General features: G+C 39.5%; 1 protein-coding gene across 1 annotated transcript in view; it reads left to right on the top strand.

The window, feature by feature from the left end:
- The window catches only part of PP7 (serine/threonine phosphatase 7), a 168,765-nt gene that overhangs the window by 36,875 nt on the left and 106,610 nt on the right, over window positions 1-25,280 (top strand). Inside the window, exon 2 of the mRNA XM_089441187.1 lies at window positions 2,077-2,571. Within this exon, the coding sequence (XP_089297313.1) occupies window positions 2,077-2,571 (495 nt within the window). The remainder of the gene's footprint in view (window positions 1-2,076; window positions 2,572-25,280) is intronic.

Below are 25,280 nucleotides of genomic sequence, written 5' to 3'. Positions count from 1 at the left end.
AAAATAGGGCTGATGTCTAGATATTTATTGTTGTTTTATGCATTTAGAACCATTAAAAACCTAAGGTTTCCTTATTTATTGTTGTTTTATGCATTTAAAACCATAAAAAACCTAAGGTTTCGCTATCCCTTGCTTACCTCTTTGATAGCCTTTAATCCCTTGTTAAGCTTATCATTTATAGGCTATTTCCTGGCTGTTTTATGCTTTTGAATGCTGTAAATTTGCATATCATAAAAGCCCTAGTTTATAAGAGCCTTCTTCTAGTTTACTAGGGTTGGTGGAAAGGGTTACTTGGTCACTTGTAAATCTTATCTTGGCCTTCAAGGTTGTGCCAGTACCTTCTCCCATAACCCTTAGATTCTTATCACCTCTGAACCCTACTTTGTTGAAGATCTGTTTAGGTGATTTTATCTGCAAGTACCTAAGAGAATAATTTTCCTTATGATCCCTTGGTCATCTATCCTCTAAGCCTTGCCCAGGATGTATCCCTTATGGGGATAACATCCACCACTAAATAGCAAGAGAAAAGCCATTGAAGTGACAGTGGTGGCTGATCTCATTGTTGCCATAAGACCTGGGTTGTTTAGTGAGGCTTTGCACTAGGCCTAGTAGACTTTGCAGTAACATATTTGGCACCATTCCCGGGGAGGAGTTGAGTTCTCTACGTAATCCTAAGTCTATGCTCAATCTCTTTGAGTGAGATTGTCCCAAAGCCAAGGACAAATCTGTTTATTTGGTGAGTCCATTGGAAGAACAAAGCCCTAGTTCTTCATTCATCTTCAAAATTTCATGCTTGTAGGCTGAAGCAAGCATCTTTTAAGGCATTTAAATTCACCCTAACAATTCCAAAATTGCATGTTATGCAAAGTTCAAGAAAATGGCTCCTTTGAATTTGTATGAAATATACCGTGCTTTGTATGTTAAGGATATTCTTGGATATCCTAATCGCTATGAACAAATTATATAATAGTGTTCCGAAATTTGATGTTGATACTTCTTCAGCTATTGATCATGTGGTAACATTCCTCAAATACACTTCAGAGGTCAACATGACTCATGAAGATGCCCTTATGAGCTTGTTTGTTGATTCTCTTGAAGAAAGTCAGAGGCAATGGGTTAAGTATACTTGTGGTCCAAAAAGCATACCTTCTATTGGACTGTTCATTGAAAAATTTCTTCGAGCTGTGGGAGCCAGTGTTTCAAAGCTATGGAGATATCCTTCAAGAATTAACCAAGGGCCTTCAAGAGGCCTTTTGGACCTTTTTGAAGGGATAGAAGAGGAAGTTGATGAAGGGGATTCCTAAGAGCAAGAAGAAAAGATCCTTCCTGATCCTGTTAGTTCGAATGGTTCACTGCCAATCTATTGGTTTGTAGTTTCTGTTATTATATATGCAAATTTTAATAGTTTCTAGTCTTGATAACTTCTAATGTAAGATGCATAAGAATTTTATAACTCTTCCTTTCTTCGTCATGAACTATCTATCTGGAAAATCTTGTTGCATCTATTCTTATCTCCATAACTGTTCAGAGCTCATGTCTCTGCCAAACTCTATTTGTACAGGGCCTTGATGTTTGCTGTCTACTGGTTTTAGTGCTCTCAACATATCAGAATTTAACTAGTTCCTGCAGTGTGCTTCCCCTGCCAGTTCAGCTCCAAGAGCTTAGTGTTTGTGAAGCTTCCCTGAAATACATACATCACTTCTATGATACTAGACATGGTATGAATACAAGATATGGCAGGGGCTGAGGATTCTCATCTGCTGCGGTGTTAATCCTTGCATAACATATATGCAAGTTGCAACTGGAGTTGCTTTTGCACTCACTCATGACAGACACACATTATCCCTTGGGAGTAGTTTTCCTCAAAAGTGCACGGGTGAATGGCGTTGCTTTGTGGAGTGGAGGGAGATACAATTTAAGTTATAATAAGTAATGCTTTGTGATTTACAGATTGAGTATTTATGTTTGCTTCCAAAATTGTGGAGTGGAGGGAGATACAATTTAATTTATAATAAGTAATGCTTTGTGATTTACAGATTGAGTATTTATTTTTGCTTCCAAAATTCAACGCTGCAGGTTCTTCTCCCTCATAGAGTATTTCTTCTCCGCGGGAATCATGAATCCAAATTCTGCACAGCTTTCTATGGTTTTGAGCAGGAAGTGATGGCTAAGTATGGGGATCAAGGTAAGCATATCTATCGTAAATGCTTAGGCTGCTTTGAAGGCCTTCCTCTTGCTTCTATCATTGCTGGTTGTGTTTACACTGCACATGGAGGACTTTTTCGCAACACTGAGTCTCCCTTGTCAAAAAGATCAAAGGGGAAGAAGGGACGCAGATTAGTCTCATGCTCTGATTCCAAAGTCTTGAGGCTTGGTTCTTTGGGTGAATTAGCCAAGGCTCGGAGAGTGGTTCTTGACCCCCCTTGGGAGGGTTTGAACTTGATACCTGGCGATGTACTTTGGTCAGATCCCTCTACACATCCAGGACTGTCACCAAACAAAGAAAGAGGGATTGGTTTATTATGGGGTCCAGACTGTACAGAAGAATTTCTAAACAAGAACCATTTAAAGGTTAGAAATGCTCTATCCATGCCATTTGCATATGTAAGGTTTGAATTTGCTAATTTTTCTTTTTTGACAGGAATAATATTTTATTTTAATTAGCTTTCTCAGTTCAGGATTTTTAAATTTGGTTTGGTATGTATCAGCTCCTCTTGTTCAGCATAGTTTTCACTATTTAGTATTTATGTTGTATTTAATATTCAGCTGTTTACTCTTGACTTCTACTACAGCATTTGCAATAAAAGACATAACTTGTATGCATTTTTTATAACAATACTTAGATTGAATTGGAAAGTTATGTGACATGCACAAATTTGTGCTGTTTCATTTTCGAGTCTATTTAAATTGGAATCAGCAGGAGACTTTTTTTCCCTAGGCAGGTATAATACCCTATTGTGATTGCTTCCTGTGTATTCTTAGACACATGGATTATTTGTGTGCTTCTTTAGTTGGGTGAAGATGATTCTTGTTGTCACTCAGATTGTACAGACACTGTGACAACGACTCAGGTCGGGCGTTGTCACTCTGGTCCCCGACTTCTCCGTTCTAGTTGTCTCCCAACAACAGGCTATGGGGGGTAGTTCCTATGGGAATGTGAAGGCGAAGGACAAGTTTGTATCCAACAAGTCCGAGAGACACAGTTGAGTGGTGTAGGTACTTGGTTAAATTTAGCAAGATCTTAAGGATTAGCTTAAATTCAAATATGAGACCAGTACCTTATGGAGTCAAACTTCTTGCTTACTATTAAATTAAGACCAAGTAACTGGATGGACAACTGCTACTTAGATGCTTCACTAATTTAAATATGACCTTCCCTTAATTGTTTTGAAGCTAGGCTCCAAGGTAGGTTGTGGGAAGGAGGCCAACAAGAAGAAATAAAAGGCTTGATTAACGATACCTTCTGTTAGGCTCCTATCACCCGATGCTTCCAGCGCTGCATAGACTGTGGCTCTAACAACTGCAAGGTCACTGTGTTAACCACTGAAGAGTTGCTAAGCCCCTTAAACTAGATGAGAAGGGTGGCCCTAGAAGTCTATCAACCAAGCTTATGCTTGGAGGTAAATTATTAATGCAACTAGGCCTAGAATGCTTATGCCAAGAATGTGAGTGAGTCTTGAATTAAGATCGTTTATGTTCTTTAAGTACTTAATGTTAATTACCTTATAGCAAGAGTACTTAGTAAGACAATCTTTAAACAAGACAAGTGCTTAATGATACAAGTGCCAATATTAAACAATAGACCAATCCACAAGATGCTTGGCAATTTAGAACACTTATCCAATTTACAAAATTCTTCCAAGATATGCCAATGACCAATGTTAAGAGATTCTCACTTAGAAAGATAACCAATAAAACTTAAGATACCAATGCTTAACAAAATTACTGTAACAACCCATCTCGAATCACGAGTCGCATGGCAATATTAGCATGCATATGATAGCTACATATGCATGCACCACATACATTGCACTAGTATATATGTTAATTACTCATGAAGAATGTCTAAATATAGGATAAATAAATTAATAATCAAAGGTGCTAATTAAACACCTAACCCTTGTAAATAGAATGAATATATATATTAAGAGATATAGTGAATATATTGACCATAAGTTTACCACCCCGTATATATAACTATACCCCAATACACAGATACACTTATATAACCCTAAATATATTTTAAATGATTTAATAAGCTAAACTCAAAATTTTATTGTTAAATCTTATATGTTATAAAAATAAATATTATTTAATCATTATATGACTATATACTATTTTCCAAATCAAAATAATCCAACCTCCTAAATTAAAAGAAAGGTGATGTCACCCTATGTTATAGTGTCATCTTACTCAATTGAATGTAGAAACATGACAAGGCAGCCATTGTGACTCAATTGAATGCAGAAACATGACAAGGCAACCACCGTTTAACAAAAATAATATCCTTTTATAAGACGATGGACGAATGCGTAGAAGGGAAGGAACCTGTGCTATTTAAGAAAGGAAAGGGGGGTTTTGTAAGGGGGTCTACAACAGTGTTAATATTTTCTTTGGAGTTGGAGGAAGGAATTTCAAAGAGAGTTACTGATAGAAGGAAACTGAGCCTTGGTTGTTCTTGAAGCTTTTGGGCACGGGGCCAGAGTGTTGAATTTTGAAGTATTCTGGAGTTGGGTACCGAGGTTGTGCCCAGTTTGGCAGGGAGGATTTGGTCATTTTGGTAACGAGAGTGGATTTGGAGCTACAACATCTCAGGATCGACTTCATACACGGAAACCAGGTAGGTGTCTGTGTATTAGATTGATAAATTCTTGCTTAAATTGTAGTTGGTAAATTTGGATGAATTTAGGAAATTAAATATGAAATAATATTTTGGTTTAAGCTCTGCATTTGCATTTTGGGTATCAGACTAATTTCATTTGGGTATCAAAGTACGACAATTACCAAAGTTCTTAAGATTGTGAAGGAGAACAAGATTATGAGCTTAAGTTAGAGCAATTATCAAATAATTTCTCAGCAATGTTTCAACAAAAATGCCAATTAGATCTTAATTCCCAAAGTAACTTACACTATCATCAAGATTAGAAGATTTAGAGCTTAGATGTTTGAGTGATTTTAGTGCTAAGTTTAACAATCCTTAGATCTAACACAAGACAAGTAAACGTTAGATTTCAATAGCATAAATCACAATGAGCCAAATTAATCATGAAAACCACTTATGTGACATATAGGACAACAACAATTAAATCACTCTAAATCAAGAAATTATCAAGCATATGAAAACTAAATATGACCAATGAGATGCCCAATGACTTGTCAAGCAATTATATGAGTTACTTAACCTTCTTATGATGAAGTATTCAAAGATATATCAGATCTGGTAACACTTATAACAACAGTAAGAAAGACATGCAAACAATGAGCTACCAATGTGGAAGTGTGTGCCAAATTGTGCCCAAAAATTGCAAAATACTAGAACAAGCTTGACAAATTGAAAAAAATGATTTTTTGGCCTTATGAGATGTGATCTTCAGATTTATATCAAATATGATCTACTGGTTATGCAAAGATATTTCAGTCACTAAACAAGTAGATCTATGCTCAAGAAACAATGCCCAAGTCACCAAACAATCAGCAAAAATTTACCATGAAACTTTTAGTGTGTTTGGATTACTTAGATATGATTTTTAGGGCACTTAATCATGAATTTTGTCACTGTTATGGAAGATTTATCACAGCTGTAGCAAAACAGTGAGAATACAAGGGTTTAGAGATCAAATCCTAGGCCTCTGGCTTTGTAGATCACTTGCCCAAGTAGCCCAAAAATTCTCCAAAGTACTTGGCACTTGAAAACACCGATTTTGAGCCAATTTTCACCTGCAAAGCTCACCAATATTCAGTTCAGAAAATTTAGGGATGGACAAAGGGCATACTAGGGCCAAGGAAGGCTAATGCTAGGTCCAATAGGGCTAGCGTTGGGCTAGAAGAGGCATAGAAGGCCTAGCGGCTAGGGAAGAAGGCTAGAGAAAGGCTGAAAAGGGTCAACAAAGAGGCCAAAAGGGAGAGTGGAAGCAGGAGAGGGATGAACGGAGGGCGTCAAGAGGGAAATAAGTGCTTAAAAACCCACGACAAGCCCTAAGGGCTTCCGTCCAAGCCAAAGATGGAAGGCCAAGGCCCTCTAAGCCTACATCCAGGCCAAAAGTGGCCTAAAACTCTTGATGCAGGGGGCGAAAGACGAGTCCGAGGCCCTCTAGGGCTTGTGGCCAACCTCTAGGAGGCTAAAAGGGCTGACACAAGCCTTGAAATGGCTAGCGCTGGGCCCTTTGGCCCTAAAAAATTTCTAAAAGCTTGCTCCAAAATAATTTTGCTTAAAGATCTTTAGATTTACTGCAAATTTTCTTTAGTAGTTGGCCCTGCAAAATTTTTAGAGGCTAGATCTTACCCTCAAGGGCCTAGATCTAGCTCTTATCCAGCTCTTCTCACTTGATCTCACTTGCACAAATGAATTTACAATAACCCAAAATCCCAATTTATACAAAAATCCAAACAATCTCAAAACCCCAAAAGCCCGACCTGCAAACAAGGGTTACAAAATAAAATTATTTACAAAAATCTATTTTACAAATATATTTACAAAATATACATGTGAAAAATGCTTGAAGGAATTTTGAAAGATTAAATTTTTATAAATCTTTGATAATGGCTAAATGTATTTCGAAAGATAAATGTAGAAACCACAACCTTAGCGAAGTTAGAGAACCATAAAAATAATTGGGATCCAAACAAAGTCAGCCTCTGTCCACAGTTCGTGAACTTGGAGTCCAAGGGTTGGGGAACCTGCAAACACTATATATTTCTCAAAGATAACCGTTAGAACATACAGTGAATCGGATCACCTAAGATAAGCCCACAACTTACCAATAGAATGCTCCTATCACCTACAATGAAATAACAATTAATAATAATTACAAAGCACAATATAGGAATGCCCGTACCCAACACATACCACAAATCAATAGATCAGAGACACAATGAACTGCACCCCAAAGTCTTTATTATGATTATTCCAACGTTCCCAGCGGGACAGTAATTTACATCAACTTTTCAGAGTTACATTAGCCAAAATCAGATGGCTTGAGACACAAATGACTCTCAATTTATAGATAAATCCTCTAAGTGGAAAATAACAACTAGTTGGTTTGATCCTTGTCAAAATAATCTCGTCCGTTGATAAATCTTTGATGATCTTTTAATCTCAGCAGTTGAAATAATTATTTTTGAGGAATTTTAGAATTTCTCATAAAACCCCTTTTTTATTCGCTAAAAAAATGATTTTGAGCTACTTTCCTAAAAAAATTAACTTTGACTTGACCACCAAGGCCCAAGGGTCCAGTTTTTCTTTAAATTTCCAATATTCCCTTCGTGGGGATCTTCAAAAATTAATTCATTTGATATCCACGTTTTTTTCCACTTGGAGAATTTAATTTCTCTAAGACTTTAAATTTGACTTTAATTAATTAATTTTTTGGCTTAGGATTAATTTAGTTTTTGCCAAAAAAATTAATTAATTCACACATAAGGGGATTAAATATTTTTTCCACCCTCTAATATTTTAGCCATGGTGTCTAAGTATGAGGGACCATGCACAAAAATATTTTTTACATAGTTCAACTCTCAAAGGGGGAACACCCGTTCGTTATAGACCTTCAATTAATTATCCAATTCTGCGACACAATATGATCTAGTAGACTAGGTGATTTGTAATAAAATAATTTAGCCAATTAGCTTAAATTATTCCCAAATCACTTTTACATAAGACTCAACTAAAACACTAGGACTCACTTAAGACTTTGATGATAAATTTCACCCTAGCTTTGGGGTGAGGCTGGAGGGAAAAACTCTGCCGATTATCTGTGTTTAGAAACACAAATGAATCAGTGAGACGAAAAACCTCCTAGGATGAAATTCGTCACCAAATAATAGGCTTACTTAGGTAGTTACATACATACACTGTCTTACTAGCATCATTTACATTAAAAATTTGCAGAATGAGTTTACAATGACACAATAGCTAATGGATGATGATCTCGATCTTTGAAGAAAAATATGGTACCACTACTTCCTTGGATCATTGACAAAATGTGTGCAACACTTCTAAAGTAAGCAACCAAATAGCATGCAATAGAGATGGCTTAAGAGTAGCTTTCTGGGTCACGTATCAGAGAATGATATTTCACTCCTTGTGTTTTTCATAAATTACTTGTCATATGGTGTAGAGTCTAGACTCTAGACGATATAAAGTGATGAGTTTCCTTAGTTGCAGGGAAAACCATTTCCTTTTGTCAAGCAATAAGAATTATTCTTGCCACGAATAATGTCAAATGCTTTTGTGTTCACTGTTATCTAAGATGGCCCATGGATGGCTCATAATTTATTTATCATATTAATTTTTCACATTAAGAATGCAAGTTCGCCATGATGTTCTTAAATGAAGAAAAGCCTTCCTTTTTAGTACTTTTCTTTGTTCGTACGTCATTAAATGCTTAAATTTGTGCTGCAGGCAACATGAATGTTTGTCATGATGTTCTTAAATGAAGAAAAGCCTTCCTTTTTAGTACTTTTCTTTGTTAGTACGTCATTAAATGCTTAAATTTGTGCTGCAGGCAGCATGAATCTATTTTTGTTTTCTGTGATAGTTTCTATTAATTTCTAATTTCCAATATATTAATATAAGGTTCTGTCTTCATAAAGGAAGTGAGTCAAGTGTTTTGTTTGTAGTCATGACAGTTGGCTTTATTTGAGTTTATTTGTATGCTCTATGAATTGGATGGATGAATGGAGTATTGATGGCCCTTCCGAAAGGATTCCAGGAGAAGTGTCTATAAATGTTTCAAAAGAAATCCAAGCTGCATCTTGATCTCTATGAAGTGAGTTCAAAATATCGATATTGCAAATGCGATTCCTTGTCACTTTGGTTTTCTCTCGGAACTGACTAAGAGCAAAAGATTCCTAAGTTTTTCTTCTTCTATCAATTGGATGTGTCTCATTTTCTGTGGAGAGCATTTATTGTAAAGCCATTCAAACAAATTTCTACATGTTTAATGGACAATGAATTTTCAAACGAAACTTAAAATTGAGAAACAAGTACTAGATTTTAGTGGTCATTTGTTATCTTATCTTACCTCATCTTTCTGTATGTATAATGACCAACTTTTAGATTTCTAGCTGAAATGAATCTACAGATGAATTAATTGAGCAACAAGTACTAGTGTAGATCCAGTATTTGAAATCCGGAATTATCAAGCATCGATAGGGATCAAATCTCATAAGGTGTAAATTTTAGTTTGTTTCATTTCGTTTGTTTGTCAGTTGCTCAGTTTGCTCTTCATGCCAGTTATTTGATGATTTTAATTTTGTTAGATATAGTTTCCTATTGTATTATTATTATTATTATTTATATAGCTCAGAATTAGTATATATAATTATTGTAGTATTATTTTTTTAGATGGGTGACAAGTATTTTGAGCAAAATGTATTATATATATGTATGTATGGTTTTTAATTTTAGATTAGGGTGGACACTGTAACTTGTTGAGCAGAGAAAGGGTTTATGCATCTCCCTTATACTGGGCTGTAGAACACACCTCTTGGCACAAAAAGATTTAAAACCATTAGTCTTGAATTACATATATGAAAAACACTTTTTTATTGATGGATCCAAATTTCAAAGACCATGAAGTTGTAAGCAAATGCCCTAGGCTATCGTGGCTTGTGTTTTGATTTTATCATTTTCTTCTGCAAGCACATTTTGAATTTGTACATAAGAATCTTTGGTGTGGACAAAAAGGAAAAAATGCCAGCTTGATCTGTATGTCTCGAAGAATGGGAAAAGGAAATGATTTTTAGATAGTCCAGATAGAGGTTGTAAAAGTTCATACAGATTTTAGCGAGCTTATAATTCACATGTTAACTGGTCTTTGTGCTGTTTGATAGGTTTTTGCCTGAGGGCAGGATTATGGACTTGGATCCGTTACTAACTTACTACCATCTTGTCTTAATTCTAGTGATGCCCTGATCTCTCTTAACAAACCAAGGAAATCTTACTTGTATTCTGCATACGTTGTCCCTAACTTAGTGAATTCTGGTTTAGTGTGATGCTTAGAAATGCTAAATATATGACTTCAACCATTTGCATTAAATTTCATTTTTTCTAGATCTCTTGGGTATTTAGTAGTTATTCCTTGGGGACCGTCTAAACACATATATATAGACAGATGGATAGATAGATAGATATGTATTTAATAATTGGAGGGGGAAAGTAAACAGTGATAACTCAATAGCTCAAATCCTAAACTTTCACATATTGAATGAATAAGCACCTCCGTACTTCCTTTCAGTTATAGAAGAAAATAGGATAGGGTTTATAAAATGAAGACATCCCATGCACAATGCCTAACTTAGAATAGTTGACCCTAACCCTAAATTTTCTTAGGATAAAGTGCTTTATTAGTATGAGAGACATTGCCAAGAATAGAGTACTTTCTTCTTGCAAAAGTGCAAGCTAGATTTGTGCCTAAAACAAAACCGAGAATATCACTTCTAAATTAAGAATAGCCATCATTTAAATTAAATTAGAAAAGCATGCAAAAGGACTTTACCCAAGTCTAGAAAACACATCTAACCTAAGACAAACATGCATGTGTACAACAATCATAAAATGCCTATAATTGTTTCTCTTTTACTATTGTTGTGCCCACACACCCAAATTGCAAGCTATTGCATGGATTGAAAGGCTATGTAGATCTACTTAAGCATGCTTTATTGAAGAAGAACACCATTAGAAGAACTTGTAGACTCTAAGAGGAACGAGTCAAATATGAGCTTGCTAGTTCACTAAGAAAAACCACGAGGTATAGAAAGATATATTTGACTTAGCTTAAAGTGTAAGCAACCTCCAATTGTAACTACTCCATCAATGAAGTGCCTATGAGACTTAGCTTAGGAAATAAGCTATTTCATTAGGATGAATTCGAATGTTGACATCTCTTGAAAGATGGTTGATTTGTCTCACAACAATGTTGAAAATAATATAATCTATCTCTCAAGGTAGTGAACAATAGGTTGCAATGTCTCTCTGCATGTGTCCAATGATGCCCTCATGAAAAGTACCCTTCTCCAAGATTATATGGTCTTCTAAAAGGTTTGAAATCTCGCAAAAAGGCTAACATGAACTGCTGATATGAGGTTTAGGTAGGAGTGTTAACAATGGCCTTAACTTGGAAACAACTTTCCCCTGCAGGATGTTGAGAATCCTAGATCTCCACTTGTTTCAACAATTGAACTTCTTGCAAAAACTGACCTTTGACTATGACAATGACTTTGACTTATTTTCAGTTAATAACAACAAACCTCAGAGGCAACTTTAAGACCCATAAACCCTAGATTATGCCTCTTAAGATTTATGAAGAACATGTGGGACACAACTTTTGACCCTATAAGCAAGTGACTATAACTTTAAGCAAGAAAACAAAGTTTGATTTCTTTATACATCATGTAAATACTAAAATATGTTTCCTTTTTGCATGACTTAACGTCTCTAACCATGAAGATTGTGTTATTATGACACTTATTTTCATTCACAAAACATTGGAAACTGAAAGCATAAGACTTCACTCAAGACTCAAAAAGCGACATAAAAGTTGATCTCAAATCGCTAAATCGTACTCATGAAATCAAAGACAACTCGTTGCACTTGATAGAAAATAAAGCTACAATAACTAATGTTTTTTTTTTGTTTTATTCTTTCCAAAGGAAAAATCGTAATGTTTCATTATGTGGAAAAATTACATGTAGTAGATGCCCAAGGCATTTGTAGCTTTGTTGGCCTATGGCCGTTTCAAAATACATATCAGTAAGTTTGTTGGCGAAAGCCATTCACTGTGGGTATTGTTCAATAAAGGTAAACTTGTACATAATAACCTCGCAGAGGTATTCATTCTATTGAGCCATATGTGCATATATATTGTCAAAAAATAGATACATAGTTTTTATGAGTATCCAAAAAAACATAGTAAAATTAGGGCCTTTCCACCCTATGATATTCATGATCTATATAGGGACGGTGATGGTATTGATACTGTTCAACTCCCATCTGTTCCGTGATCATCCACAAGCCTCAGGGTAGTAGTGTGGCCTCCTTGGAAAGCCTGTCAGCACTTTCGTTATATTCCCTGTATATATGATGACATGAGATTGTATTAAAAATTGCTTTGAAGATGATGACTTCGTCCAATATATTTCTAAGTGAATGAGCATGACAATGATTTTTATTGTTGAACCAGTTAATTATGATTTTAGAATCCCCAAAAATCTGAATGGTTGTGCAATCATGAGCTAAAGCAAAGTGCAGCAGATGTCTGAGGGTGATTAGCTCGGCATAATTGTTTGTCCCCTCCCCCAATCCCATTTGAACTTTGAAAGAGTGCTGTTCAGAAATATACAGAATGAAACCCCCTCCACATCCGTGGCTTTGGGCTGCGCCATCGAAGAAGGCCCATGGCCGGGATTTGTCGATCGAACCAGGGGAGGTAGTTCGACGGATGTGGGAGTTATCAACTTCCGGTATGTCATGATAGGCTGCCACAGCCTTGGCTATGATGAGAGGCCAACGAGCAGTTGCTTCATTAAAGATGATATGATTCTGGGTGAGCCATATAGTCCAACAGAGGATGAGGGGTAGACATTGTTTTTTAGAGCCGTGGTGTGCAGCGAACCATGTGTTCCAGGCTTGTGGGATTGAGGGTCCCTGCCATATTTCTTGTATGGATAGGAGTTGAGTAATAGATTGCCATAGCTGGACAACGATTGGACAGAGCAGGAACAGATGCTCATTTGATTCAGAGCCTTGTTTACACAAGACACACCAATTCGGGCCATAAATAGATCTGTGCATGAGGGAGTCTCCTGTGGGAGTTTTATTGCTGAGGACACTCCACATGAATAGTCGGGCCCGCGGAGGTGTTTTCAACTTCCATATCTGACGCCACCATTCCTTTACTATCTCTGGTTTGCGATTCGAGAGAAGAGAGATATAACCGAGTTTCGGGGTATATTTACCATGCTCAGCTGGAGTCCAAATGAGTTCATCTGGACCTTCTTTTATATGCACATGTGCCTCAGTCAAAGCATTTAAGTACCCTTCCCAGTTCTGTTGCCACTGTACAGGGATACCCACATTATGAGCAGACATCCATTCTTGTTTGAAGACAGTGCTATGTTCGTGATCAGCTATTTGTGCAATCACATTGATGTTCCTTTGATGTAGAAATTGTATCAGGTCAGGTGGGAGCTGATAACTGTTTCCTCCCCCAATCCATGGATCTATACTGATGCACACTAAGTTGCCATCATTTATACGCCAAGCCAGGCCAGATCTGATGAAAGGCATAGTTTGAAGGATTGATTTCCAGACTATAGAGATGCCAGTTCGTGGCCAAGCTGGTAGGCGAGCCCAATCCAAGACTTGCTGCAGCCAAATGTATTTGTGGTATGTAACCGTGGTCTAGAGATTCTGAGCAGTGAGAAGTGTCCAACTCATTTTAGCTGCGAGGGCTTGTGCAAATACAGTCAGATCCTTTAATCCCCAACCTCCCCATTTTTTTGGTAGGACAATTTTCTTCCAGCTAACCCAAGCAAATGTTTTTCCCTCTTTTTGTCCGTTCCATAGATATTTGCAGCATATCTGCTGAATACGGGCGAGTTGATCCAGGTGGATGTTGGTGGCCACCCACCTATCCCATTTGGACCCCCACAACTGTCTCTTTCAGTTTTTCTGTTTCCTTAATTATAGCACAGTTTACTATTTTTAGCAGTTTTTCGGGTCTTAAACTTCCGGAGCCGTTTTGAGGCCCTAAACGACGTTTTTTCCGTCGTAGTCCTCGGAGAGATCTTTCCAACGGGCTATCATGCGCGTCAAACGGAGATAATACGACCAATTTGCGACCCCGGGAAGTTGGCTGTCCAACTCACCCCAAACGGGGCCCACAATTTGGTGTTTCATCTTCTAGGGTTAGGTTTTGGAATGTGAAGGGTTTTCCATTGTTTCTCAATAATAAATAGGCCTTCGAGCCTCATTGTAAAGACAGTTCGAAACAGTTCAGAGGCATGTAGCCATCACATCTCTTCTCAGAGATAAGCTACCATCGCCCTAGCTGGTTTATTTCCATTTCTGGTTGTAAGCATATTTCAGTATTTTCCATTAAGGAAATGAAGTATTATTTCCGCTGCATCTCTGTTTTTATGGTTATCGCATCTCTGTATTTATGGTTATCTCTGTAATCTATTGTGTTCCTGCTTAAATTCGGATCACGAGTATTCCCCGAGGGATCCAGGCAAGCGACATCCAGTACACAGGTGTGGCTTCCAACACAGATTTGATGAGGATGAGGCGCCCAACGTTGGATAGAAATCTATGGTTCCAGATTTTCAGTTTTTTCTCGATTTTGATCACTAACCAGATCCGATCAGCAATCCGTTAGCTATGAGGTTTGATCCAGAACCCCAGGTATTTCAGGCCATTTTCAAGGTTATGCATTTGATAGTGGAAGAAAAGGAGGGCGACTCTGTCTTCCTGAGGGGAGGTGTGTGTCAGTGAGATAGTTGACTTGGATTGGTTTGCGACCATACCAGTGGCTTTTGCAAAGAGAGTAAGGATGTCATGGAAAGTAGTAGAGTCCCGGATGTTGCCATCAAGGAAGATGAGAACATCATCAACAAAAAGGAGGTGAGTGAGGTGACAGAGGTCACTCATTTTCAGTCCTTTAAGTCTACCTTCCCTTTTTGTAGATTCAATGGGCCTGTTGAGACCCTCCATCACAATCAGGAACAGTAGGGGAGAGAGAGGGCATCCTTGTCGGAGTCCCCGTTCAACATGGAAGAATTGGGAGGCAGATCCATTTATGAGTACAATGAAGGATGCGGAGTTGATGCAGCACATGATCCACTTCGTGAATGCCAATGGGAAGCCTAGATGAATTAGAATCATCTTTATGTAGAGCCAGCTAACACGATCGAAAGCCTTTGCAAGGTCAATCTTGAGGATAATGCTTTTCATATTACTTACTTTGATAGAGTGTATGGCCCCTGTGCAGTTCCTATGGCCTCATGGATTTGGCGGTCTTGTAGGAATGCAAATTGCTCTAGGGAGATATGGTGAGAGAGTATGGGGCGGAGCCGATTTGCAATGATCTTGGCAATGATTTTGTAAAGGGTATTGCAGGGAGAGATTAGTCGAAAATCATTGAATGATGAAGGGGAGTCGTATTTAGGAATCAGGGCAATGAAGGTAGAATTGATGGCCTCATACAATTTTCCTGTGATCCTGCATTCTTCGACTACATTGAGGAGATCGTTCCCAATAAGCTCATAAAAAGCCAGATAGAATTCGATAGTCCATCCGTCCGGGCTAGGACTTTTGTCTTTTTTAAACCATTTCAAAGTCCCTTCAAGTTCTTCTGCAGTGACAAGTGTAGTTAACTCGGTTGCTGAATCCAGATCTACAAACCTTGGGAAATGCCCTGCCAATTGAATTATATCTGCAAGATTTGTAGCCGGGGGTTCTTTGTAAAGTTGTTGAAAGTGAGAAATTCCTAGCTAAGAGAGATGGCTGAAAGTATTAGTTGTGCCACCGTCCTGAGTGGGCATCTTCCAGATAGTGTTTGAGACTTTCCTCCCCTTGGCATAGTTCTGAAAGAAACTCATGTTCTCGTCTCATACTTTTAGCCAGAGCACTTTGCTCTTGAGGCGCCATGTCTCCTCTCTTTCCTTCAGGATTTTTGCCTTTTGATTTTCTAAATCAGTAAGGTGGATCTTGGATTATGCGGATAAGAAACCCTTGTTCTTGTCATCCATAAGGAGGGCCAAAGAGGACTCGACAGTGGCGAGGGTATTGTCATCCTTTTGGGTTTTTTCCTTTGCCCACTGGATAGTTAATCTCTTGAGTTGTAGGAGATTATAGCAGAAACCTTCAGCTCGGGTGTGACCCCTTGTGGGAGGGTTTGCCAGCCAGAAATCTAAGACTAGTTTGGAGTAGGAGGGGTCCTGAAGCCAAGTTGAGTTGAATTTGAACGGTGCCTTGGGCTTTATAGGAGGGCCGGTGATTTCTAAGAAGATAGGTGAGTGATCAGAGATACCTCCTGAGCCAACCCATTGCCTATAGTGGGATAAGCGCTGAAGCAGCGGGGTCTTTATTAAAAATCTGTCCAGCCTTTTGGCTAAGGCCGCCTCCCCAACTCTCCTGTTCCTCCAAGTGGGCAAAGGTCTGTTCATGGGGATATCAGTCAGTTGTGCCTGTTCCAGAAGGTTTTCCATGGTAATAGAGAGCAGGTCGATCTGTGCCGATGAACCCCAAGACTCGCTAAATCCAATGGAAAAGTTTAGATCTCCACCAATAATGATGTTATCAGGCGAGGTGATGGAGAGGTTTAGGAGCTGATTCCAGAAAGCCTCCCGCCCCTGGCAAGGCCCATATATGTTGATGACTTGGAGATCCATTCCCAGGTCAGCAGAGAAGATATCTATCCCAATGAAACCCTGCCCTCCCCAAGCAGATTTTAGGTTGATGGAACGAGGGTTATAACCTAGAGCCAAACCTCCAGACCTCCCGATTGCATCAAGGGAGAGAAAGGCCCAGCTTGGCTTCAATTTCCCCAAGATACTGTTAATGTGATTAGCTTCACCAAGGGTTTCTTGAAGAAATATGATGTCAACAGGCTCAGATTCGAAGAGCCTTCAGAGGGCTAGTTTTTTGGGCGAGCTAGCCATGCCCTTGCAATTGAAGGATAAACACTTCATGGGGGTAACATGTCATGGGTGTTCGCTGCTCTAAGAACCCGATCTAAGGAAGATTGCCTACCAGAGGCCACCTCAGCCCCTGCCCGAAGGATAGCGTGCGAGAGATAGGATTTGCGGCCACGAAGAGGTTTAAGGGGTATCGAGGGCATGGATAAGCCAAGGCCAGAGTGTTGAGAGGGGGATTTGGATGAGAGGGAGCGGGGGCGTAGATTGTAGGAGTGGGGAGGGGCAGATGTTGATGGGGGTGGACGAGCAGATGCCTCCAGAGGGAGAGACGGGGAAGTAGTAGAAAAAACACATTGATGGGAATTCAAGGGACAGGGGATGGGAGGGAGGATGGTGGATTGATCTAATACTGATGCATTATGTAGATGGTGTGCAGGGTATGCATAAGTAGAAGATAAAACAGGGAGAGGTAGAAGAGGAGTACCCGAGGTACGAGCCGCTTCAGCTGCTGCCCTAGCTCGAGTCAACGACAAAGATGGAGGTCGCGAGGAGCTGCCAGGAGAATGCTGAGCTTGCTAAATTGTGGTCGCTTTCCCAATCGAGGAGGGTGCTGCTGACAAAGTCTTCTTGGGGGTGACTGCGGTGGTCGTGCCTGTCCTGCCCGTTTTTTCCATTGGCGCTTTAGGGGATTTTTGCACCAGAGGGCATTCCTTGTACAGGTGCCCGACTTTGTGGCAGCGACGACATCTGAATGGCACTCCCTCGTAATCTAGGATTTGAACCCTAGTAAAATTTCGCCATTGAAGTGTAATCTTCTCCTCCAAGCCCTCTCGAGTATCCAGGTGCACTAGGATGTGGGCTAGAGTGCGGTTCTTGGACTGGATGATAGATTTATCATAGTCCAGAAATGTGCCTAGGGTGTTTCCAATTCGCACGAATACCTCTTCTGACCAGTACTGAAGGGGTAACCAGGTAAACACATCCAAAGGGGTCCGGCGCCGATCTATTCTCTTTCTGGATCAAAGAGAGGGCTCCATCTTTTTAGCAGGACAGGGGCCATTTCAATGTGCCAATACCGGGTGAGCGCCATGTTTGTATATTCTTCAAGGGCGAAGTGGAGCGCAAACCATCCTCGTGGGAGGATCTGTACTTCTAGAAGTTGTATGAAGATCTTCCCCCAAATTTCTTTTACCCATAACCCTAGACGTTCTGCCGAGTAGGTTCTTCCTCGAACCCTACCCACCAGAACTTTTCCTGCCGTGTCTGCAACTTCTCCCATGGTGAGTCCTTCCCCAAATTTGATGGTGTAGTCCTTCCCTGAGGCCTTTACACACTTAGCTTTCCTTTTCCCTGATCTCGGCGTTGTTGGATGGTCTTGCAATGGGTCCGAGGGGCTCAGGGTTTCTTGCTGGGATTGTTGAGCCGCAGTTCTTACCTTGATTACAGGGGTTTCAAAGCATCCTGAAGGAGGGGCCGAAGCGTGTGCTGCCGCGCAGCTGCTGGGAGTGCTGTGATTGACAGCCTGTGCCTCTGCTGCCTTAGGAATCTCACAACTCGGGGAGGAGGCAGGATAGGTAGGGAAGAGATGATCCATAGGGGGCGAGGGATCAAAGGTTGGGGACGAGCAAGCAGCCAGGAGGTTGAGGGTTCCGGGAGAGAGCGAGGGGCAGTCTAGGGCAGGGGAGTCAATGGAGAGGGTCGTGATGTGGAGGGTGGAGGCAGATAGCTTGGGGAGCATGACAACTGATGACAGGTTCGAGCAGGACGGATCTGCGGAGGAAGCGAGTGCCGGCTTAGGGTTTGGGTGGCAGAAAATGGATTGTTCTGGGAAAGGGTCCGGTGAGTAATCCACCGCTTCCAAGTCCATATCCTCCATGCTGAGCCTAGGAACGGTAGACTGTAACTATCGGAATTTGGGAGCAGGTGCAGGCGGGGGCAGCTGGTAGCGGAGGGAGCTCGGGGGATTATGACGTCTGCAGTTAACCGTAATCCGAATCATGGCTAGGGTAAGAAAACCGGAGGAGCGCCATTAGTCCCACAATAAATAATGTTAAATTATGCAACTACGGTCAAATTCCACTTTGGACAACTTATTTGATGGAGATGATGATTGCATTGAATTCCTCTTTTCAAGAGGACCAAAATCGACCTAAAGATCATCAAATTTGGACAAGGGAAAGTGTACTTATGAAGAAAAGCCCACATATGCACATTTGGACAAGTCGGCCCTAATGGTAAATTGGTCACCCTTGGAAGCCTATAAATACAAGTGACCTCAAGCTCATTTGGACATCACCAAGCATCTTCTTCTTCTCTTCTTCATTGATTGGTTCGCACAGGTCTGAGGCTAGGACGACAAAAGAAGTTCGCAAAGGTCCAAAATTACAGGGTCTGAGGCTCGCATCTGTTTTAGGGTTTTTGGGTTACAATCATTGGCTTGTCATAGGAGAAATTAGACCACAGTCACTGGCTTGCAGGCTCAAGGGAGCGATTGGAAGCCTTCAGTCGCTTGCACAACTCCTCCTCCATGCGACCGGGAAGTTTGACTGAAATTTGACCGTTGATGCAGACAGGAAAAGTTGCCTTTGATATATTTTGATGTTGGAAACATATTTATGAATGTTATTGGGTTGTTAGATGATATTGTATTGGGCTCATTGTACTCTCCGTTGAACATTTTATGACAATCTAATAGAAGAAGAATTTCAAAGGGTTTTCCCCCTTGTGGGGTTTTTCCCTGGTCTTTGACCAAACTTGGTGTCTCTTGTTGATGTGTTGATTGTCTCCTTTGTCATTGCATTTATTGTTCTATCTTCAATTATTGTTAATGATTGGAAAGACTAATTGTTATTGGAAAGATTGCTAATTGAAGTATTGAATTGGGCTAAAGTAATTGATATAGCATAAAACAACTTGAAAATTTAACATGTTATTAGAGCTAAGGTAAAGGACAAACCCAAAAGGAGACAAGCATTGAAGCAATCATCTTTGGGAAAGTTGAAGGAGCCAATCTAGTCAAGTCAAGGTGTCTTCCTTATTCAAGAAAAATGAGAAGTTGGGTGACTCATCCAATTTTGCTGCATGGAAAGTCAGGTTGGAGATCATCGTTGACAACAATGATGTTTTGGAATACATTCAAGGAAAAGTACTTGAGCCTCCGAATAATGCTTTTGCTACTGCCAAGAACAAGTACAAGAAAGGTGAGTTGAAAGCAAAGCAAATTATAGCTGATGGTTTACAAGATAATTTACTTGCATATGTTGGAAATTTGAGGAAGTCTAAGGACATGTATGATAAGATAGTTGGCATGTATGAAGTCAACAATTTGAATGAAATCATCTCCTTAAAAGATCAACTCAAAGACACAAAGATGAACAAAGGAGAATCTGTGCAATCCTACATAATGAGGATATCTCGTCTTAGAGATCAATTGCAAAGAGTTGGGGAATTTGTGCCTGACAAGGAATTGGTGATTATGACTCTAAGAGGTCTCCCTCCTATTTGGGAAACCTTTATTACTACTATAAGCAACAACAATGTCCTCCCGTCATTTGATGAAATTGTTGGAAAGCTCACTCAAGAAGAATCAAGGATGATATCAAGAGGAAGGATTCAAAAGCATGAAGAAGGAGAGCTAACTGCATTCATCACTTATGAAAAGAAGAAGATTGGAGGTCGATCAAATCCAACAAAGCCTCCTCCTCAAAATCCAAATAGAAGGAACTATTGCACATTGAATGCTACAATTGTCATAAGAAAGGCCACTATGCTCGAGATTTCCCCGAGAAGAACAATGGACCACGCTACAATACTAGAAGCAACAACAACAGGTTCAATGATCAAAGAAGGAGAGATGATTGAAGGAATGATCACAATGGAAGAGATGAAAGAAGAAGAAGAGATGCTCCAAGTGATCATGAAGAAGATCTCCATTCACAAAAGAAGTCAAGATTCTCTAGGTATGAAAGTAATGTTGCGAATCAATCTGAATATATTCTTATTTCTGCCCTTACTAGTTCATCTCCTCTGTGTTTGTGGGATAGTTGGTTGGTTGACAATGGGGCCACTCATCACCTCTTTGGTTATAAGGAAGTTCTCTTTAATTTGGTAGAGAAGGAGTCAAATTTGAAAATCATTCTTGGAGACAACTCCACTCATCTCGTTAAAGTTTTTGGATCCGTGAAATTTCATTTGAATTCCGGGGAATCTATTTTGCTCCATGATGTGATGTACATGCTAGGATTGAAGAAGAATTTGGTATCAATATCCACTTTGGAAGAAAAAGGGATGAGGGTTGCCTTCATTAAGGGAAAGGTTTTTACTTTGCTTGTTGGATCACCTATATGAGAAATGCATTCACATTGGGATCAAGATATGAAAGACTCTACAGGGTTATTGGAAGACCACTTCTAGCATTGGTCCATGATACTAATCATCTAAGCGAGTTATGGCACCGAAGATTGTCCCATCTACATTATGATGCTCTTACGAAGTTGGAGAAATTGGTCTTTTGGGATTCCAAAGGTTCAAGCCCATCATGATGGAGTATGTCCAGATTCTGCCAGTGGAAAGAAGACAAGTAGATTGTTCCCCTCTAGCGAGAACAAGACAAATGACATCATCTCATTCATTCCGATATATGTGGTCCAATGCCTGTGCATTCTATTGGCGAGCATCTCTACTACATCACCTTCATTGATGACTTGTCAAGAAAGACATGGATATATTATTTGAAGCACAAGGATGAAGCCTTCAAAATGTTCAAGGAGTTCAAAGCTTTGATCGAAAATCAAACAGGGAAGAAAATCAAAATATTCAGGTTTGACAATGGTGGAGAGTACATATCAAAGGAGTTCATTGATTTTTGCAAGAAGGAAGGTATCAAGAAAGAGACAATTGTGCCCTATACTCCTGAACAAAATGGAGTGGCTAAAAGAAAGAATAGGTCCATTATAGAAGTTTTCCGTGCCATGCTCCATGATCAAAATTTGTTGAAGTTCCTTTGGGGAGAAGCAACGAATGCTGCTGTATATGTTCAAAATAGGGTACCTCATCAAGCATTGGACAATAAGACCCCCAAAGAAGTGTTCACATGTGTCAAGTCTGATGTTGGTCATCTCCGTATCTTTGGTTGGCCTGTATACTTTCATGTGCCGAAGGACAAAAGAAGTAAGTTAGAAGCCTCGGGAAGAAAAAGGTACGTTTGTTGGATATAATGAAAATTCTAAAGCATTTAGAATATATATTCCTGGTCAAAGGAAGGTTGAAATTAGTAGGGATGTTACATTCGATGATGATGCCGCCCTTGGAAAAGTAAGGGACCTTACTGATGAGCCCTGGTATTGCACCAAGGATGTTGCAACTCTCAAGGGCTTCTCAACTTAAATTATCAACCCAGGGTTGGTACAAACTTAGAGGGGACAGTGCTATATGCACTACAAGTTAGGTTCTACTTATGTCACCCTCATTCATGAAATCAGATCAAGGTGTTTAGAGACCACTCCTCCAACTAATTACAATGAAAACTTCTTATGAAAGCATAAATGAATATGATTCTAACTACAAAGGTGAAAATGCCATTCATTAAATGTAAATTCTAATTGAAATTGCATGAAAGGAAAAGGCTAGTCTATTTGCAAAAGTAAATCATGTTACTCTGCTTGCACACTTAATCAAACCAATAACCTACCTGCATGCATCATTTGTCTACACACTTGCTTGAAAATGAGGAATCCAATCTTCAACATACCTACAAAGAAAAACACTAATTGTAACTTTGTTTTGGTATCTAATGGTTGCATTGAGGAAAGGATGAGGTTGGAGTGGTCTTAGAGTCTTCCCAAATTATCAAATCACAGTTTGGGGGCCATTATTCAATTTAACTATGCTAGAGTCGAAGTATGGAGCAAAACTGGTTGAAGAAAACAATGCTACAGGAGGCCATGTATTGCTATAGGAGGTCCTATTTTGCGACACGAGGAGGGTCCGAGAGTTTTTTGAGGACATAAATTGTGTCTTGAAGGTAGAGGAGGTGTATGAAGGTAGAAGGAGTTGAATGAAGGGTGTGGAAGCCCCTTAGCCAAGCCTAGTACCCTTCAGAGGTCTATCTTGTACCAACTTTGATGCCCACGGTGTCCTTCATTTACCTTAGCAAAGTGACTTCAGAGGCAAAATTTGGAAGCAAGGTAAGGTGCCTAGGAGGAAGATGGAAAGGTCTAGGTGGATGTGGAAAGGTGTGCCCACCCTTGTAAATCAACACAGTGCCTGCAGCTAGTCAAATACATGCATCAAATGATCATTATTGTAGCACAGTAAATTAACATGGAAAAAATGAGTTGAATTTTATTCAAGTCTACTCTAACCTACAACACAATTCCAATTGTAAAACCAATGCTGCTAACTCCTAAGTTGTAGAGATTAAACATGCAAAAAGATTGCAATACAATACTTAACAGTTTCCAAGAAATCATAAACAAATATTTTAGAGTTGTTATTGTGAATCTTTCCAATCACTCTTCCCACAAGAGAGGTGATAGACAAGCTTTCAATTACGAGTTTTTATGATATAACATCTACTGAAACAAGGAAATAATTGCAATGCTTTGAAACAAGAACAAGAAAGAAATACAAGAGAGGGACTAAAGCCTATGGGTTGGGTCCTGTTATTGGTCAAACTAGCAGGGGCCTAAAAGGGACTCCTAAAGGGACAACTGTTAGATCAAGGGCAACAATGGAGACTTAGCCCATTGTCACCTCAGCGAAGACTCCCTACGCTTTACGGACTTTCACCGATGGGAGGAGACCCGATATATGAAAAGTCACTTGTGAAGGATGAATCAACAAATGGATGTGAAGTGACCTTAGTGATCATTTTTCTAGTAGGGGGTTAAGAATGGAGCTTGCTTGCTCTTCAAGCAAGGTACAAAGCTTTCTAGGAGAAGTAGGTGAGGATTTAAGGGCTAGGTTTAAGGAATGTGTGTAGCAAAGAAGTTTCCCAATCCCTAAAATCCTTATTGAACTTGTTTTCCTAAGTGTTTCTTGAAGAATTAACTTTTCAAAGGTATGGGACCACACGGAACTGTGTGGACCCAAGGTTAGGTCAAGAGGATAGGATTTAGCAACCAATGATATACTTGACCTACTAAGGGAGGAGAAAGGGATCAAGGAATGTATTTTCAATGAAAGACAATGCAAGGATCCCAGTGAGGTTTCTAGCGTAAGGGAAACCAAGGGCTAGAATTGGTCTTCGAGCTAGGGCTTGTAAGTTGTGATATCTCAAGATCCCACCGTCGGAATCTCGAGGGCTTCTTGAGGACACATCAACACAGTTGTGGACCAAAAATCAAAGTATTCAGATGGCTAGATTGTGAGATAATTGATGCCATAGGTGACCTACGTAGGCTAGGCCTAGAAAAAGAGAGGAAGGTGAAATAAATAAGCTTTAAAGTGATCACTAGAGGAAGACCAATGCTTTGTCCTTTGGAAGAGATGGAGTCATGGAAGATTTAGAGTTTGGATTGATTTCCACTTGTCAAGGAGGCCTAAAAGACAACTTTGTTGGACATTAGGCCTTAATGGAAGTAGCTTCAAGGTCATTTATACTCCGTTCAACAATATTTGGTGACTTGTCAAGACATAGATGTCTCTAGGAACATTCATTCATTCAAACATGGCCCAACCATGATACGACACTATTTAGAGATTTAATTTCCACAATTTTGTTCCAAGAAAAGCAGCAAATTAACCCTAGAATAGCAAAAATCCCAATTTCATGAATGTAGCAAAATAAAGAATCAAAGTAACATTAACATAGTACTTACATGTAAGAAGAATATTTCCAATCACCAAGATATGCCAATCATAGAAGCTCGAAGACAAAGAAGAATAACCAAACATCGAAATCCATCCATTCATCCCAAAAATCACACCCTCAAAGATAGCGAAAATCTCACAAGGAGATATGATCCAATCGAAGTGATGATGCTAAAATGAATTCACATCACTTGTATTTATACACTTCTAATGAGTTTGATTTAGCTAATTAGGCCTACATGAGCCCCTACAATAAAATATTGTGCAAAATAACTAACTTTTGGTGACAAGCCCACCAAACTAGCTCATAAACAAAAGAATAAGCCTTTCAAGAGGTCGAATAATGAATAGTTCATGTCGTTGGGCCTTAGAGGATGCCTAATGGAGTCGATATGTGCCATAATGTGTAGTTGAACTCCCAAAAGTAGTGGACAAGAGGTTGGCTCCTTATAATAACTTGTAGTGCTCCAAATGACATGTGGGGGCACACAAATGTCCTCATGGGTCTCCAAACAAATCGAAGATGCCTGTAGATTGCCTGCAAGGGCTAGGATGATGGTGTAGGTGATGCCAGATCATTGTGCATGTCTTGGATCATCTGCCAAGTGTAT

The sequence above is a fragment of the Pinus tabuliformis genome, chromosome 9 (assembly GCF_031772625.1).
Source record: "Pinus tabuliformis cultivar Carrire ecotype Pingquan chromosome 9, CPIR1, whole genome shotgun sequence".
In the NCBI taxonomy this organism is placed as follows: domain Eukaryota; kingdom Viridiplantae; phylum Streptophyta; class Pinopsida; order Pinales; family Pinaceae; genus Pinus; species Pinus tabuliformis.
Note: the sequence above shows the minus strand (reverse complement) of the source record. Positions and strands in the feature narration are given on the sequence as shown.